The sequence below is a fragment of the Synchiropus splendidus genome, chromosome 15, assembly GCF_027744825.2.
Source record: "Synchiropus splendidus isolate RoL2022-P1 chromosome 15, RoL_Sspl_1.0, whole genome shotgun sequence".
NCBI lineage: Eukaryota > Metazoa > Chordata > Actinopteri > Syngnathiformes > Callionymidae > Synchiropus > Synchiropus splendidus.
Genome location: NC_071348.1, coordinates 4,909,564 through 4,925,659, shown reverse-complemented (window position 1 = coordinate 4,925,659; position 16,096 = coordinate 4,909,564). Strand labels below are relative to the sequence as shown.

General features: G+C 46.6%; 1 protein-coding gene across 4 annotated transcripts in view; it reads left to right on the top strand.

Annotated features, from left to right (window-relative positions):
• Nucleotides 1-15,862, top strand: part of LOC128746586 (CUB and sushi domain-containing protein 3-like) — a 237,853-nt gene extending 221,991 nt beyond the window's left edge. For all 4 annotated transcript variants that reach the window (XM_053843734.1, XM_053843732.1, XM_053843731.1 and 1 more), the window contains 7 exons: nt 4,873-5,052; nt 5,914-5,979; nt 8,269-8,427; nt 8,959-9,071; nt 11,523-11,610; nt 12,010-12,151; nt 13,476-15,862. In XM_053843734.1, coding sequence (XP_053699709.1) covers nt 4,873-5,052; nt 5,914-5,979; nt 8,269-8,427; nt 8,959-9,071; nt 11,523-11,610; nt 12,010-12,151; nt 13,476-13,635 — 908 coding nt within the window. In that variant the 3' untranslated portion in view covers nt 13,636-15,862. The remainder of the gene's footprint in view (nt 1-4,872; nt 5,053-5,913; nt 5,980-8,268; nt 8,428-8,958; nt 9,072-11,522; nt 11,611-12,009; nt 12,152-13,475) is intronic.
• Nucleotides 15,863-16,096: the final 234 nt, after the last annotated feature.

The window sequence follows — 16,096 nt, the reverse complement described above, 5'->3', positions numbered from 1 at the left end:
GCTGAGCAAGTTTGCTTCACATCAGATTAACGTGAAAGACAGGTCCCACATATTTCCTCTCATATTCCTTCAAATACAAGTATAGAAAGAGGATATGCGCAAGTGTGTTGTCAGAAAAGTTGCCTTCACCTGTGCTGGGTGGATTTTACAGCCGTGTGTGTCAGCTGAAATGAGGACGGCAAATCATGACAGGGAGAAGCGCGTGAGCCGGACTGAAGAGAAAAGCCAGGACTGAAAGTTGATGTCACGGTTGTCCTTTCTTTGGACCAACTTTCAGACCTTGGAACTCGGTGGAGCCACAGGACTCTCTGCCTCCGCAGTAATATTTAGTTGGTGAATCGCTATTACTTTCACAGTGATGTCTTAGCACGCATACTCATGCACCGGTGGGAGGAGGAAGCAAGGTTCAGTGTCCTGCTCAGGGGCACATCGACAGCAACATCCGCACCAGCCGCCCTCCCATTATTGGCTTATTGTCGTGTGGGGGGTCATTTTGTGGAGGGTATACGACTTCTTTTCTCTCATTTTAGAGCAGGTTTCTTCGGTTTATGATAGGCTTCCCAACATGATGCATTTATAGCGAGATTTATTTCTTAAATCACTTGGAGTAAATGAGATTCTTTCCCTTAACCTAACCAACCCAACCTCACTCTGTGGCATAGTACATTCATGTTGGGAAACAAACCTCTACTGACGCCGGAGCGTTGCATGACTTTGCATGAGGCTTTCAACTGAAACACATTTTCGCAGTCACGTAAAAGCAAGACAGAGGTTGTGGTTAGTTCAGGCATGTGAAGAGAGCTTCAAACTACCATAGTCTCCGGACTATTAGCGGCAATTTTTTCCTCGCGGTCTGAGCCGTGCGGCTTATACAACAGCGCGACTGATGTATGGATTTTATAGGCTGACGTCAGATTAAATTAGAGGCTTCTTTCTCTGACTTCTATTTATGCTTTGTTTTTTTTTTTCTTTATTTTTAATTGAGCTTCATCTGAACGCATGTGCTTGATAGTCACATGACCATCATGGTGGGCCAGCAGCCTTGTTTTTTTTTTTCTCAGTCCAGCCCTCTTGATTCCGATTCCTTCCTCTGCTGATAAAAACCCAGCTCTTCCCGTCGGGACAAACAGACACTCCTTAAACCTGGAAATATCTGCCCGTCTGCCCTGGAGAGCTGGGAACACTTGATGGCTTCTTGTTGTGACCCGCGCTCTCCTCAGACTTCCGGAGTGTTCTGACAAATCCTCTGTCCTCTGGCTCCGTTCGGCTCCAAAATAGGTCACCGAGTGGAATTCCTGGGCGAACATCTTCTATCTGGTATTAAATCACCAAGGAGCGGCTGTGAAAACACCACAGCGACCTAAAAATGCTCCTCTGAAAAGCCATTTCCGTCGTCCTGAAATATCCATCAGCCCGGCTGCTGCTTTCGTCTCCCTCCATCACTCTTCCCATCTAGGACGCTCCATCAAGAGCAAACAGCACCTCCTGTTTTTGTCTTAATCTCAGCCGCGCTCAAGTCCGCCGTGTTGCCAGCAAAACTAAATGACATGTCTTTGATAAAACAGCTCGTCCGCCGCGTAAGTGTCTTTAATCTTGGCGCCGGCGCGGACACACGCTGACAGCCTTGTCATGTCCCATCGCTGTGAAGCCTCGTCGACCACCTCGTACCGTCCAAACGTTGCTGTAGCATGAGTCGGCTTCGAACAGAAATCGCTCCCAACAAACAGACCTGCCTCCAGAATTTTGCCACGCGGCTCATTTTTTTTCTGCCTTTCTTCCACACCCTGTCACCGCTAATGTTGTTAAGACGCCATGAAGGAGCGATTTGCTACTGTGTCTCACTCGCGCAGCTTCCATTCGACAGCTGGAAACAAATTCTTACATTCCGAGGCGGCAACATTACATCAGTCTTCACAATATTGGTAATGCCTCTGAGCCTGGGTCTGAGATGCTTTGATGCAGCAGGTAATTTGTTTTTTTTCTCTCCTTTTTGTTTACGTTGGGAAGTGTTTACGCACTCAGGAGAAATATGCAAATGGAGGATGTTTTGGGAACATCGCAGCGTCAGTTTTTACGGCGCTTTTAAGTGTTGTTTTTACCGCACAACTAATGGTGACCTTCCGTGGCACGACTTCCCAGCGATTAAAGAGTTGCAGATAAATTATTCAGAGTTTTGGGGAAATGATAAGACTTGTGCACTTCACTGATGCGAGCTCTTGTATCACCGCACCTTTTGAGGCCTTAGAAAATGGTGTGGAGGATGTAAACAACTCACTCGTGTGACTCCCAAATTGAGAAAAAAAATCCTAATCTTTGCAATTTATCTCACCGATGATGAGATGAAGATTTTGTGTGGCGGTTTTGGAAACGGCCAGAAAAAAAAGTTCTTTTTTATTTCCTTGTTAAACAATCAATGCAGCCTGACCTCTGGGCACTTTCATTAGTTCTTTAAAAAAAGTGCTATGATAATGATATTTACTGAGATGCTGTTGGAAATATTCAGTGGGTTTCACCTTTTGAGAGTATCAAGAACCCAAAATGACATGTATGGTCTAAGTGAATTTGGACTGCATTACATATTTACCTGAACAAACTTTCACTCCTGCACTTTCATCATTCCATTTTCCTGCCACTTGACCAATACGTGTCCGGGTGTTTTACACTCTAACCAAGAGTTCCACGGTCCAGATTGTAAATAAGAGGCTAAAGACTGCGCCAGTAGCTCGGCCATCTGGGAGGGACCCCAAGCAGAGCCCCCGTCCCTCCTGTCAGGACCCCTCCTGGACAGGAGATCACGCAGTTCTGAGGTTCTGGAGAGGTTCGCCTGGGCCTGGACGTCAGCGGCTCATCCTGCTTCCCCAGCTTGGCTCAGCAGAAGAACCTGGAAGGCTGTTTCTCTTGCCAGGATTTTTTCAGGCGGTGCTGAAGGAAGGTTTGAATAAGTCAAGCAGTCCTTGAGGTTATGTATGTGTATTTAGAAGAGCCAAGATCCTGCAGCGTTTCCATGCTCATGCTCATTTCCTGGAGGGGGTTCTTGGCACACAAACATGTCCGAGCAAAAAAAGTGGATTTTCGTTTTAAGGATGAGAGATTTTTAAAGGTGTGAATGTTGAGAAGTCAGTAAATCTGTTAACTGGAGCGGTAGCCGTGGCGGGTGGTCACCGCTGTTAGAGTACACGTTCTTCAGCCTTCTGGACTTGTTGTCACTCGTGCTGGCACCTTCCACTTCTCCTCCAGCGGGGGGAACTCCTCCTCCTCTGCATTCGCTCGCTCTCACATCCCAACAGCGACTGCACGGCGGCTCTCATCGCCACATTAACCCTGTTTCTCATTCATATTTGGCTTACCCGGGGACGTTTGTTCATGGATAACAAACCTCTGAGCCTCACTGATGTGACAGACATCACCCAAGTGTGTGATGAACCTCTGAATATGTGCCTCTGACGTTCGGCTGCTCCAGGCTGCAGGAACGACCAGCCGTCGACCTCTGGCTCTGGCTCTTGATTCCAGCCCGGGTGGTGGGAAGACTGGACCGGTCCAATACTGTCAGGCTGAATTTCTATTAGCACTGGATCCAGGGATGGACGTTGAGATCTCAAGGCACTTTTCTTCTTTCCTTTTGCTACTTGTGGAGACAATATAGTGATATGTTTTTGTGCAATGACAACAAAGAAAGTCTGAGTCTAAGAATTATCCCAAAACTATGATCCAGTCTCCGTCCTGGGGCGTCTTTTCTTGCACTACAGGCTGGTTTATGGGCCCAAACCTGATACAGTGAGCGGGTGAGAAAACAGTTTGAGCACACAGCCGTACCTTCCTTTCCCATGGGACCGCCCACACGGGACCTTGCTCCGCTAGTCCGCTCTACTAAGGGTCTGCTCCAGTTCAGGGATCTGGTTCTGTTGACCTGTTTCCTTGGTGCTTGACCGCTGCTGCCCTTAATGTTAATGGCCCCCCGGATCTGACCGCAGTGCTTCCTCCATTTCATATCGACATTTGCGAAGAAGGCATTTTACATCATGACTCAAGTGCTGTATAAATCAAGTTTGATCAGTTGTTTCTTTCGTCACCTCACTTTCCGTTTCTAAGGTTGGATGTGACGACGACTCTTGAATGTTTTGAACCAGCACAGCAGCTGAACCGATAAACTAAAGATTGAACAGCGAGAAACTCCACCAACTTGAGCGATAGTAAAGTCACCCAGAAGCACGTCTAATTTGTGCGTCGATTCATTAACATTTCCTGTGATGCGAAGTTGGGGAAAAAGCGACAGCCGATTACGGAGATGGTTTTTGAAACGTTGAGGGGAAAAAGGGGATATTTGTCTGTCACTTTGGTGAGACAAACAACATTCACTTCCTCTTTAACTTCACTTTACATCACAGTCCAATGTCAACAACATTGATTTCTCATGAATCCTCTCCCGCACAAAATGTTAAACAGCTCCCCTCTGAGGGCACCAGGGCCTGAAAAACACCAATTCCATTATTTCCCTCGCAGGCATTTTCCCTGTCACTCCGCTAACATCACTGTGGAAAAACATTTTCAAATGTTTACATTTGCGAGATTCCCCTCAGCTCTTCTGAAGAGGCAAACTCCGTTGATAGCAGCGATGGCTTGGGGAAATAAACACAGCGACACGATGACGCGTTTGTTGTCCGGAACTGTCGGGGTCGGGACCCCACAGGGCTTCTCTCACTGACCTAAAATAGTCAGTCTGGTCACTGATGCCAGCTCCTCCTCTCTGTCCAACAGGTGCTCATGTTTATTTCAGCCCCCCCCCCCCTTCTCCCTTCACCCCCTCTGAGTTGCTAATCTCCCTGCGACGGTGGGGTAATGTGTGAACTAATGTGCCTTCTGCCTGATTTCCAGCTCATTCCTGCAAGCAGCCCAGGACGCCGGCCAACTCTGATGTGGTGGGAATGGACCTCCCCTCGTACGGATACACCTTGGTGTACGCCTGTCAGCCAGGCTACTTCCTCGCGGGAGGTTCGGAGCACCGCGTCTGCCGCTCCGACGGCAGCTGGACTGGCAAAGTGCCGGTGTGCCGAGGTACGTTGCGTGGGTGTGTGACGTGGGAGAAGTCAACACAGTATTCACAAACCAGATTTGAAACTGCGTGACGTGTGTACACGGTTGGAGACGAGCTGTGTTTGGATCGGACTGGTTTTACACCAGGGGGCCTTCTGTGTTGCACGTCGATAAGTTAGGCTTTTCAATTGAATTCACTGACAAACTGAATGGTTGCGGGTCGGACTAAAATAGGGGCTCCGACTGATGACACAACATGGGCGTGACACACACATTTACTGAACGTGTTGGACTGAAGCGCCGCCTGTGGCGTCACCATGGGACCACTGAGTCCACTTCTCTACAGTCAATATGTGACGCCACATGTACGCCACTTCCTGGTGTCACTGCTAATGGGCAGAACTGGACCTGGGGGTCACCTTTTGTCTAGTTTTGGCTTGAGGGGAACATAGGATCCATTGACGTCTCATACAAGACTGACTTACAAGTCAGAGTGCCCTATTCTCTACCATGTCCATGTCCCCTCGGTTCAGTTTCCTCCTTGACTTTCCTCCTGCATCAAACCAACGCTATTGGTGCCTCATGTGGGGCCAGGTCCGACTGGATAAGCATCACCTGGGGTAACTCTCAGGACTGGGCGACCTTCAAGTTCAAGCATCGCAAACCTTTACGGGGCTAAACTCTCTGGTCATTTCTTCTCGCTGCCATTCCCTCTGTAAAACTAGTCCAATCTCAAATGTGCTTGAAGGAAAGTGAACTCTGTTTACCCAAAGATGTTCGGTCTTTCTGACTCTGACAAGCCTGAACTTGTACTCTCCCTCCATCTTGACTGTGGAGCCTTGTGTGTCACCGCCTGACATGCTTTTTTATGCCCATCTGCAGTCGGGTCCAAGTCACAAGAGAAGACCATCAAACCGATCATGGGGACGCCGAGTCCAAAAATAAATGGTACGTACTGGACTCTGTGTTTATCCTGTGCGTTGAAATGCATCTGGTGAAAACTTGAGCTCGCTCCATGAAGCCTGTGCCTCGTGCGTGAGTGAAGAACATCCATCTGCCGCATGTAACGTTCCGGTGTTCCTAGAAGTGCCAGCTGTCGTGACCTCGGGCTACAGTTTCATTAAAAAGACGAGGAAGGAAGCGAAGCTATCAGCAGTTTGGATGACACTCTGGAACTGTGTCAGACGTTTTAGTCCAAGTAGTGAAGTAGCTACCAGACAAGGTACTTTTCTGCAATCTGCTGAGAGATGAGAGACACGGCGCTGTCAGTCTGTCGCCGCCTCTCCCAGACATCTCTTACTTGCATGAGCGCTATACATCCCCGATGAAGGTTTTTTTCAAAAGCCTTTATCACAGAGGGGATGACAGATGATGCCTTCCACTTGTATCAGCTACCATCTAAACACGAAGGTATAGATCGATGTTCCAGCAACGGTGAGACCTTCAACTCTGCAGCGGCTCCTCGTCTTAGCACAGCGTCGTCTGTGTCCCTGAAAGGAGTGAAAAACATCTGTCGCTCTCACCAATGACTAGAGACATTATATAAAGCTGCAGCCAGCTTTGAAAGGGGTTCGACACGTGAACACTGCTGTGTGTCGTTTAAATGGCAGTGGTAGTTTCTTCTTCTTTCCAAAAGCCTTTTCGAGGGTTAAGCTAAAGCTAAGCTTGTTCTTTCTGAAAACACACTAAATCTAGTTTGTCGCCGTCGCCTACCACAGGTTCTGTGGCGTGTGAGCAGTGATGTCTCTAGTTCAACTAAAATATAGTCTTTTGATTGCTGCTGATCCAGGAATTCATTTCTGAATTTGGCCCAATAAGTGCTTTTTCTGAGTCATATGGGAGAAGAAAACGATAATTTTGACCCCAAAAATGATGTGAAAACTTGAACCCATGATCTCGTGAAATGATCTATCACGCCGAGGTCTCTGGCTTATTACTGTGATGCATCTTTTCACCTTCCTTCTTTAGACTAAAATGTGAACAGAGTCAGATTTAAGGGGGAGGAACTGTCATCTTTCGGCTGCAGTTGATTTTAACTGGCTCCATCTGGATTATGCAAACTTTTTTGAAGTGACCACAGGGGGCGTGTCGATGATGGCACGCTGAGTCAATATCGAGTGGCGCTACTGTGGCCGATAAGCTCCTCCAGTCAGGGGCCTGAGCTCCTGCGTGATGCTCCTGCATCGTCCCTTTTTCACTGGTCCGCAGCAAACCTCGGTTCCCCCGAGGGCTCCCACCAAAACAAGGTCAGCAGCCTCCGGAAGTCTCTGTTTCAATGCGCAACACTGGAAGGATTAACTCCATTAGACTCAGGTAGAGAGCTTTCAGCGCCTCTTCATTGTTCAGCTCTTTATTCCAGATTTTGACTGAAGGAAGTGGCACTGGATGAGCTTCAAAAGGCCTCATAATACCCTCAACGTGTGCTTGAATTAGTTCATAACTGGAGTGTGTGCCAAAGAAACTGGTAACTCGTGTTTTTCACCGCTTCCTTTTGATTCATTTAGACTTCACCTGCTATGTTTATGAATGGAACCCAGAAAGAGAGTTTCTGATATGAATGAAACCTGTATTAATGCCAGTCTCAAGCTGTGTAACATCACTGTCACGTGATGTTTTGTTTTTTCCCCTTCCTTTCCTTCTGTGTGTTTTTAATCCTGCCAGGTCAGTTGCAGATTAGTGGAAGGTACTGTATATACACCGGCTGGTCTAACAGGATGAGTCGCTCAAAATGACTCGCTACATAGGGATTGAAGGTATAGATGTTTACCCCGAAGCTCAGCCTTCACAAAGGAATGGACCTACAAATATTCACCTGTGACTTGTAGAAATGTCTCTCTGTCTGTCTGTTTCACTGTCGATGAAGAACCATTCATGTCAAGGTTTCACTCAGCTTGAAAGAATATTAACACCTGGAATTCCACACCCTCGACGTCCTGAAAAGGCAGTTGGAGATGTATTCAATTTCATGAAGATGAGACGTTCATCAATAACAGTGAATCAAAGTGCTGCCATCACAGAGTCTGGCCAAATGAGTTGAGAAGGGAACAGTGTGAGGCCAACCTTTACACGTGGAGGTGATCGGGAATGATTCATTATTATGGGATGCCTTCTGGACACTGGCCACAGTTACACTCCAAAGCTTCCTGACTCGGCGTCAGCCTGCACAGGAGCTCCAAAGAAGCGTAAGACGGAGCAAACCAAGATTGTTGAGCGCTGTCCACGTCTGTCTCCTCACAGTTCCCGACGACGTCTTCGCTCCTGACTTCATGTGGAAGGGATCCTACAATTACAAGGGCCACAAACACCCGGTGACTCTGACAGTCACAAGCTTCAACGCCACAACAGGGAAAGTCAATGTAACTTTAACTGACAGCAGCTTGGAGTTTCTGCTCTCTGGTGAGTCATCCATAAATCATCTGTCTTCCCCCACTTCCTCCCGTCTGCCCCCCTCCTCCTCCTCTCGCTACCTCTCTGTGTCAGTTCCATTTATTTGGACGGCGCCCGCTGCCAATCAGGCGTCACCCAATGAGCCCATGCATGAGCCTGGAAATTAACTATTGGCTTTAAAGAGCAGTGCATCAGTCTGACCGCTCGCCTTCAATCCATCCCCTTCGCTCTTCTCTTTTTTTGACCCTCCCTTCAGCGAAGACTCCGCCGCCGCCGCCGTTCATTTGTCTGCTAACAGGATGAATTGCTGAGCTCTGTTACGTGAAACCTGGTGTAGGTGGCGACACCAGAGCCTATTAAAACAACAACAACTTTTACACACACACACACACACACACACACCTAGGCTGTTGCCGCTCAGACTTTATTTATATTCTCCCTGCGTTCCTCCTCTGCTTCCATCTTTAATCACTCTCCCCCGCTCTTATGGCCCCTCATTCACACCATTTCTCTTCTTGCCTCTTGTCTTCCGCACTGTAGGAGTGTACAAGCGCCAGGAGGCACGGCTGATGCTGCTGCTGCACCAGATGAGAGCTCTGGCACACAGCTCTTTGAGCAGGATTACTGAGGAGACCTGGGCCATGGACGGATTTGTGAGTAGACACTGGAATTTGCAGCAGCTGGGCGCCAAACTTAGGTGCCCTCCGTCTTTATGATAAGTCGCCTCTGATTTGGGCCTGATAATTGTTCATAAGTTTTATGTTGAATGGAAGAAACTTTATTGACTCTTGGACACATAAACAGTCTGTTTTTTTGAGGGGAGGTTCCAGTGTATGGTGCAAGATCTGTGGGCACTTCCCCATACCTCATTGCACCTTTGTTAAGGTTTTATTTTTTTCATTTATTCATATTTTTTAGGGGTGGGATTCCATTAAAACGATTCATCTAACGAATTAGAGAATTTGTGAATATTTAATCTCAATTAATCGCAGTTTAATGGTATAAGAATATTTGCCACAAGAAGCTGCATTTTTCAATTTGAATGAATTTGCTATATTACTGAATCAAATGATGGACTCATACATACATTTAACCAACAAAATATTGTTTATTTTGCATCCGTTTGTCAATAGCACAGTTAATCTGTATATCTATATTGAAGTTTTTATATCACCTTCAACTAAAACTCTTTTAATGTCTTGAAAATATTTTTATAAGAATTTCAAGTCCATTCAGAGTAGTGTAAACCCTGGTCATTGTGTAGTGGAAAACATCCCTGAACAAAAGCAAACAAATGCTTTTGTTTGCTTTTGTTCAGGGATTCCTCCATGTTTGTTGTTGTTGTTCTCATCCCAGCTGCCACGTGTCTTGTGCATCAGTGTGATCGCTGGAAAAAGTGCCCGTCCCCTGCAGCAGCTCGCCCTGTCACAGTCATGAAATACTCACCTGGAAATTCATCCAGTCACCACCCTGGCAGCAGTTGCTGAAAGTGCCCTATAAGTGCCCATAAATATAGCTCTATATATGCTCCCAATAATTGCTAGAAATTGTTGTTGACAGCGTCTGTAATAAGTACTGTTTAAGAGAGCGTTGCGATGCTGTCCATTTTTGAATATGAAACAGGTATAAGATGAGTCTCAGTTCATGTTTAGAGAGAGACGGAGACAGGACTGTCGAGAGCGAGGAGCTCACGCAAGGACGGTCCATCTAGAGTCAGGTGGTGGAGAGAATATCCGAGTACTGACCCTGAAACAACCGGCAAATTCTGAGGCTGCAGAGCTATCGGAGTAAATCGACAAACATGGCTTACTGGAGGGAGGTTTTTTCGCCATGAAAGATGACTGTGCACACAGATATGGTCCGAGAGAGTCATTAAGTCAAGTCGCTGGAGCTTATCATTTGGAAGGACTTGAATCGTCGCATATCTCCAAGTGACTGCTGCGACTTCTGTGAGAGCCACGGTGTCGCTGCCGTCAGCTGCATCACACTCACACTCACACAAACACACACACCCTTTCATCTGAGTGGATTCGGAAGCTCTGGTGTACAAACACAGACGGCTCGCTGTCGTGCACACACACATTCTACTGATGAGAAAAATCTCTTTCACGCACACGCACATCTCATATGCTCCGGCCCGGGGGCCAGATGTGGCCCTCTACTTCTGTTCACTCGCCCAAGTTCTGTAACAATATGAGCATGTACAAATGTCAGGCGTTAATGTTCTTTAGTTCATTTTTGTTTTACTTCTGCTATTTATGTTCCATTGTTTTTTAATATTTATTCACATCATAGTTATTTCAGTTTGTTTATTTTAATTTATTTTTTCAAAAATGCATTTACTTTTTTTCTTTTTTGGTTATATTCCCCCCATATTTTTTGTATATAAATATGTAGAATATAAAATACAAAATAATAACTTGTAACATAAATGTCATAGAGTCTTGTTTTTGTATTATTCTGACAATGTAAATAACAAATATTTAAATAATATTGTGAATAATATTTGATGTAAAATGATTCCACTGTATTAGCAGTTCAGGATCAGGACCTAGGTGCTACAGTCAGGAGAATGAGAGGAGGACGGACTCGGAGGTGAAGGGCAGGTGTGACTGGAGGAGGGTCCAGATTGTTGGCGGATCGGCTGGAAGCAGAATATCTTTTTAAAAAGCTTCTGCACTGATCAGAAGGCAGTTGAGAAGTGACAAACTAGTTTTGTCTGAACGTCGCGCTTTAGAAGCGCCGCTAATGAATGCGACTCAGCGCGTCACATCCAAGACGCCTCCTGCAGCTGCGGTATATCTTTGCATTTCTGTTGTGGAGGTGAAAGTCAGGTTCCTCTGAGCGTCTCCTTCAGAACGGCGTTTGACAGCCTCACACTGTAGAGCTATTGTTAGCGCGGCACGCAGCCCGTGGAAAGAAGTTGAAAGAGTAAAAGCCGATGTCGACTGACAGAACGTGTCGACTCTTTGACTAAATAGAGCTCATAGTGCGTTTGTTGTCTTTTGTTCAGAAGATTCAACAACCTCTCAGGTGCCGAGATCCGTCACACTTGTTCACGCCAACGGGTCGAAACAGGAGCTCGAGCTGTGCTTTTTTCCTAGGTCTCGGCTGAGCCAGAGGGGGTGAGCTACGTGTTCCAGGGCTTCATCCAGGGTAAAGACTACGGCCAGTTTGGACTGCAGAGGTTTGGTACGTGTCTCCTTCAGCATCTCTCAGTCACATAAATCACAGTGTTTGTAATTTCAGCTTGAAATGGTTCCTCCCTGGCTGAGCGATCTGACTTACCAGAAGAAATCTAGGGGCAGAAATATTCTTTCTTTTTCACAGCGAATGCAGTGCTTAAATAAAAAAAAAACCCACTTTTTTCCATAAAAGGCAGCACGACTCTGAAGACTGAGTCACATCTGCCCGTCTGTCGGCGGCACGCGGCTCTGCCTCAGAATAAATGTGTCACATGCTCGCTCTTCACGTTCTGGATTTCTCGTGACAAATATCTTCAGCCAGATGACCAGCCATGGTTGTCACGGCGATGGCCGTGTCATCAGGCGCCGGAGCTGGTAGATGGATGAGCAAGTCTCCTCTCTGCAGGTTTGAGTGTGAGAGAGAACGTGACGCTCCCTGATCCTGAATCCAACGCCTCCACCAACAGCAGCTCAGTTGCTGTGGCCATCCTCGTGCCTTTCTTTGCCCTCATCTTCGCCGGCCTTGGCTTCTATCTCTACAAACAGAGGTAGGTTTCCTTCTGCCAGACTGTGGTCAAGCGTCCCTCCGGTGTTGGTCTTGCTACCTAGACAGCATTTTCATTAGTCCCCAGCTCAGTTCTTCACCGATGTCGTGTGCTACACCACTAGGATCAGTACAGCGAGTCAAACAGGAAGTGGAATGAATATCAGAAGGTTTTTACGTGGAAAGGAATGTCGTCTATAGAGCTGGGGTTCTTAACCTTTTTGGTCTCGGGGCCCACCTTTTCAGCCCAAAGGTGTAAGAAAACAAAATGGGGATACTTCCGTGTTCGCTGAGGTTCCAAGCACGAAGATAAAAAGCACCTCCCCAGTGGAGCCCTCTGTAGGAGAACAGCAGGGGGTGGAAGGTGAGGGGTCCAGCTTCAGGAAGTGGAGATCGGATGTGTCTGTGTCAGTCATTTGCATTCCGGAGTCAGTCCAAGGAGCTTCTGGAGGTCAGCCACAACACCTTGAGCATTTCCTCAAACACGATAAGTCGCCTGGAGAGTGTGTTAAACCGCCACTCTCTCGCTTCCTCCAGCTCGCTCTGCTGTCTGAAGGAGCGGCGCCGTGCTTAAACAGAGGGGACGTTTGCACCACAGCAGGCCTGCGAATGTAGTAACACAGTCTCTGCCTCTTAGTACTGACACTCTTAAATGAGAGCACCGTGCTGATGAACAAGCTCACAGTCTGTGTGAATGTTTGAAGACTTAAACTCCAAGGAGCCTCTCTATAATATATAAAGGGACGGTACCAGTGTTTTACAGAACCAGTAGTGTGCAGGTACTTGCATCTGAGTACACACCGATACCAAGTACTTACACCATTACACATAAGGTTACTTCGAATTATTTTTCCATATGGGCGACGCTCACAAGTTTCACTGCAGTACAAACACAAATTGTCATAAAATGACATTTAAATCGGTTTCGTGGTATCGGAGGCCATCCCAACATCAGGCCGATACCGATATTGCTGCCTCCCTGCTATAATGGACATTTATAGTTGGTTTACACTTTTGTGTTGTGTTGAGTCTGGAACACACAGCTGCCAGTTCTGGAATGTATTAAAGGTCAATGCATTTTTTTCTGTTAATCGGAGGCTGAAACGGGCCTGAAACCCCTGGTATCTTCAGCGAGGGGTTCAGTCGCTCCAGCGCGTCCCAGACCTCCTCCCAGTTAGACCTGGTCATGAAACATTATCACAGGAAGTCAGTCAGAAACAACACAACAGACCAATACAACTGTCCGGCTAACGTCTATTTCCAGTGAGGTTGCCATTCTTCAGCAGCTCACTCCAAGATGCTCACGCTCCTCTTCTCTGTCTCCCCAGGAAAACGGATAAAACGCAGTACACAGGCTGCTCCGTCCACGAGAACAACAACGGACAGGCCACGTTCGAGAATCCCATGTACAACACAAACACAAAAGCAGCTGAAGGGAAGGTCGTCCGCTTTGACCCCAACCTCAACACGATCTGTACCATGGTTTGAGGTCCACTGAGCAACACAGACGGAGGGAATGTAGCCTCTGCTTGTTTGCTGTCCCGACACATATTTATAGCCTTTCTGATGCCGCACCACAGAAACAAGAAGCACACTTTCTGCACCATTACAGCACTTGCATTTAAGTTGTATCTCGAAGACAAAATATGACGAGAGCGGGAGGAAATCTTTCCTGGGAGGGGAGATGTTTTTTTTACACTCTGTGAGTGTTGGCTTTATAAATGAAGCGCCTCCAGCATCAAGACAAAATAGAGTATTATATGCTCTGTAGAGTAAATACAAGGGGTTACTTCACAATGCCAAATGAGAAATTCTAACACGTCATATCTGGATTCTTTTTCTTTGTCGCCTTAGTCGGTTGCTGACGGACGGTTTCTTCACCTGTGGAGGGCGAGGTGATGAGTGTGTCGGAGCTGTGTGACACCTGAGAATCATGTGTGTGTGACTGAAGCCCTGGGTAAAGCTCATGTATCAGAGTGGACCGCGCACCACAGGCTGACCAGTCTGAGGTGCTCGACTCAGTTCAAGGCAGGTTGCCCCTAGATAGAGGCCAGTTTTCCTTCAGCATCAAGTCCCCTCACTCCCCGCACCTCTCCCTCCTCCACGGTTGGCTTTGCCCCACCCACCTGTCAGAACGTCCCCTGTGCCGATCGCTTCTCTTCATTGGTGGGTTCACTCTTCTGGGCTGAACCCTTCACTGACCCTTCCACTGTGATAAACCGGGAAGCAGTTTGAGCACAAGCCTGGCTTCCAATGTCACCGGATGAGGCTTCATGAAACTGTGCCCTTACTTTCAGAACCTTCTCGATGGCACTCTGCTCTAAAATCTTTGGACTGCTCATGACTTTCAACCCAAGATCACCGTCTGGTCAGTTCTGGAAATGAGGACACTGTTTCATGAAGCTTCATCACTAAGAGTGGTGTCATACCCAGCCGAACAAGGGGCCAACATCTGATCGTTCAGACCGCGAGGGAAAATTAGCCACTATTAGTCTGGAAATTACGGTGACAAGGTCTTGGTTAGGTGATTCTTGGATGCTACATTAAGAAGCTTTTATCCAGCTGCACCAGAAGAGGGTGTTTACATCACATCTCAACGCGTCAGTGTCACTCATGCAGGTCGCTGACGCAAACAACAGAGGGGGAGTCTTTCTGTCTCAGTCGGGCTCTGCTCCTGCCTCGACCTTCATGGCTGATCCCGGTGACCTTCACTGCTCCTCAGCTCATCCAGTGTCAGATCATTAGAGGGTTCTATCCAGGGCTTTAGTCTTGGAAAAGGTGGTGTCTGTTCAGCGGCCAGTCATGTCCCTGTTGACTTGTTTTGTTGTTCTCCTGTGGTCTGATCCCAGGCGTCTCACAGTAGGAGCGCTCCGTTTCTGTTTCTCTATCATGCACAGCGTCTCACTACAGTCCGGTTTCCCACAAGCTTTGTTCAAGCCTGGACGACGTGAAAGACTATATTTACCCTGCGTATATTCTACACACCTTTTACTTCAACCCCGAAACAGAATCTTGTGGGAAACTTGCTCTGTGTGTGTCCACTCCTGCTCTGAGAGACTTCTTTAAACCATCAGCTTCTGTAGACAAATGTACAGCTCAAAGGAACAACCGCACACGGACCGTCGTCCATCCCTCTTTCTGAAGCGGCGTCTATCTAATGCCATGTCTTTCATCATTGCAGTGCCTTGAATATTGGATGGGCATGTGTTTTTAAGGGAAATCCATCACCACATATCAAAGCGACTTGTCGTCAGAGTAACCTTTATTTAAGATGTTTGGAAAGCAACTCCTAGTTTCATACCGCCGCATGTTGGCATAAAGAACTCGAGCAAAGCAACTGCTGCTATCATACTTTAGTCCATGGCTACATTTTGTACATTTATACAGTTTTGATACTTGAATTCCTTATTTGGCAAAACGTGTCGTGCTTTTCACGTGTAATATATTTTGCAAGGTCATCTTTCTTACGGAGGAGGGTTTAAAAAAAAAATCGAGATTTTCCTTCCGGCGGCAGAAATGAGCGCTTTCACCACACAGTTCTGGAAAATGATGTAAATGAATCTGTACATATTTACCAGCTTTTGTAAAGAGATATATTTTTTATGCAGATGAAACATTTGTAACTTATTCAAAATGTTGTGTAAAATTTCACTTGTAAATGTCATGAAAGATCCAAAATGTTTTGTATATTTTTTTTCCCTTTATCACCAATGTATAAATCCTTAATTTATATATAAAATATAAAATAATCAACTGACGTCTCCTGTGGTTTGTGGAGGTGGCATTTTTCTTGAATTAACCCGCTGACATCTAATCTTAAATGGACTATTTTTTATTAAAGGTCAAATGGAAATCTGAAGAAAAAAGTTGCTTAATTCATTTGTTCTTTCTTCTGTCGCTGTGTTTTGACAGAGTTTAAGTTTGGGATGAAAGTTATCAAAAAGCAGCT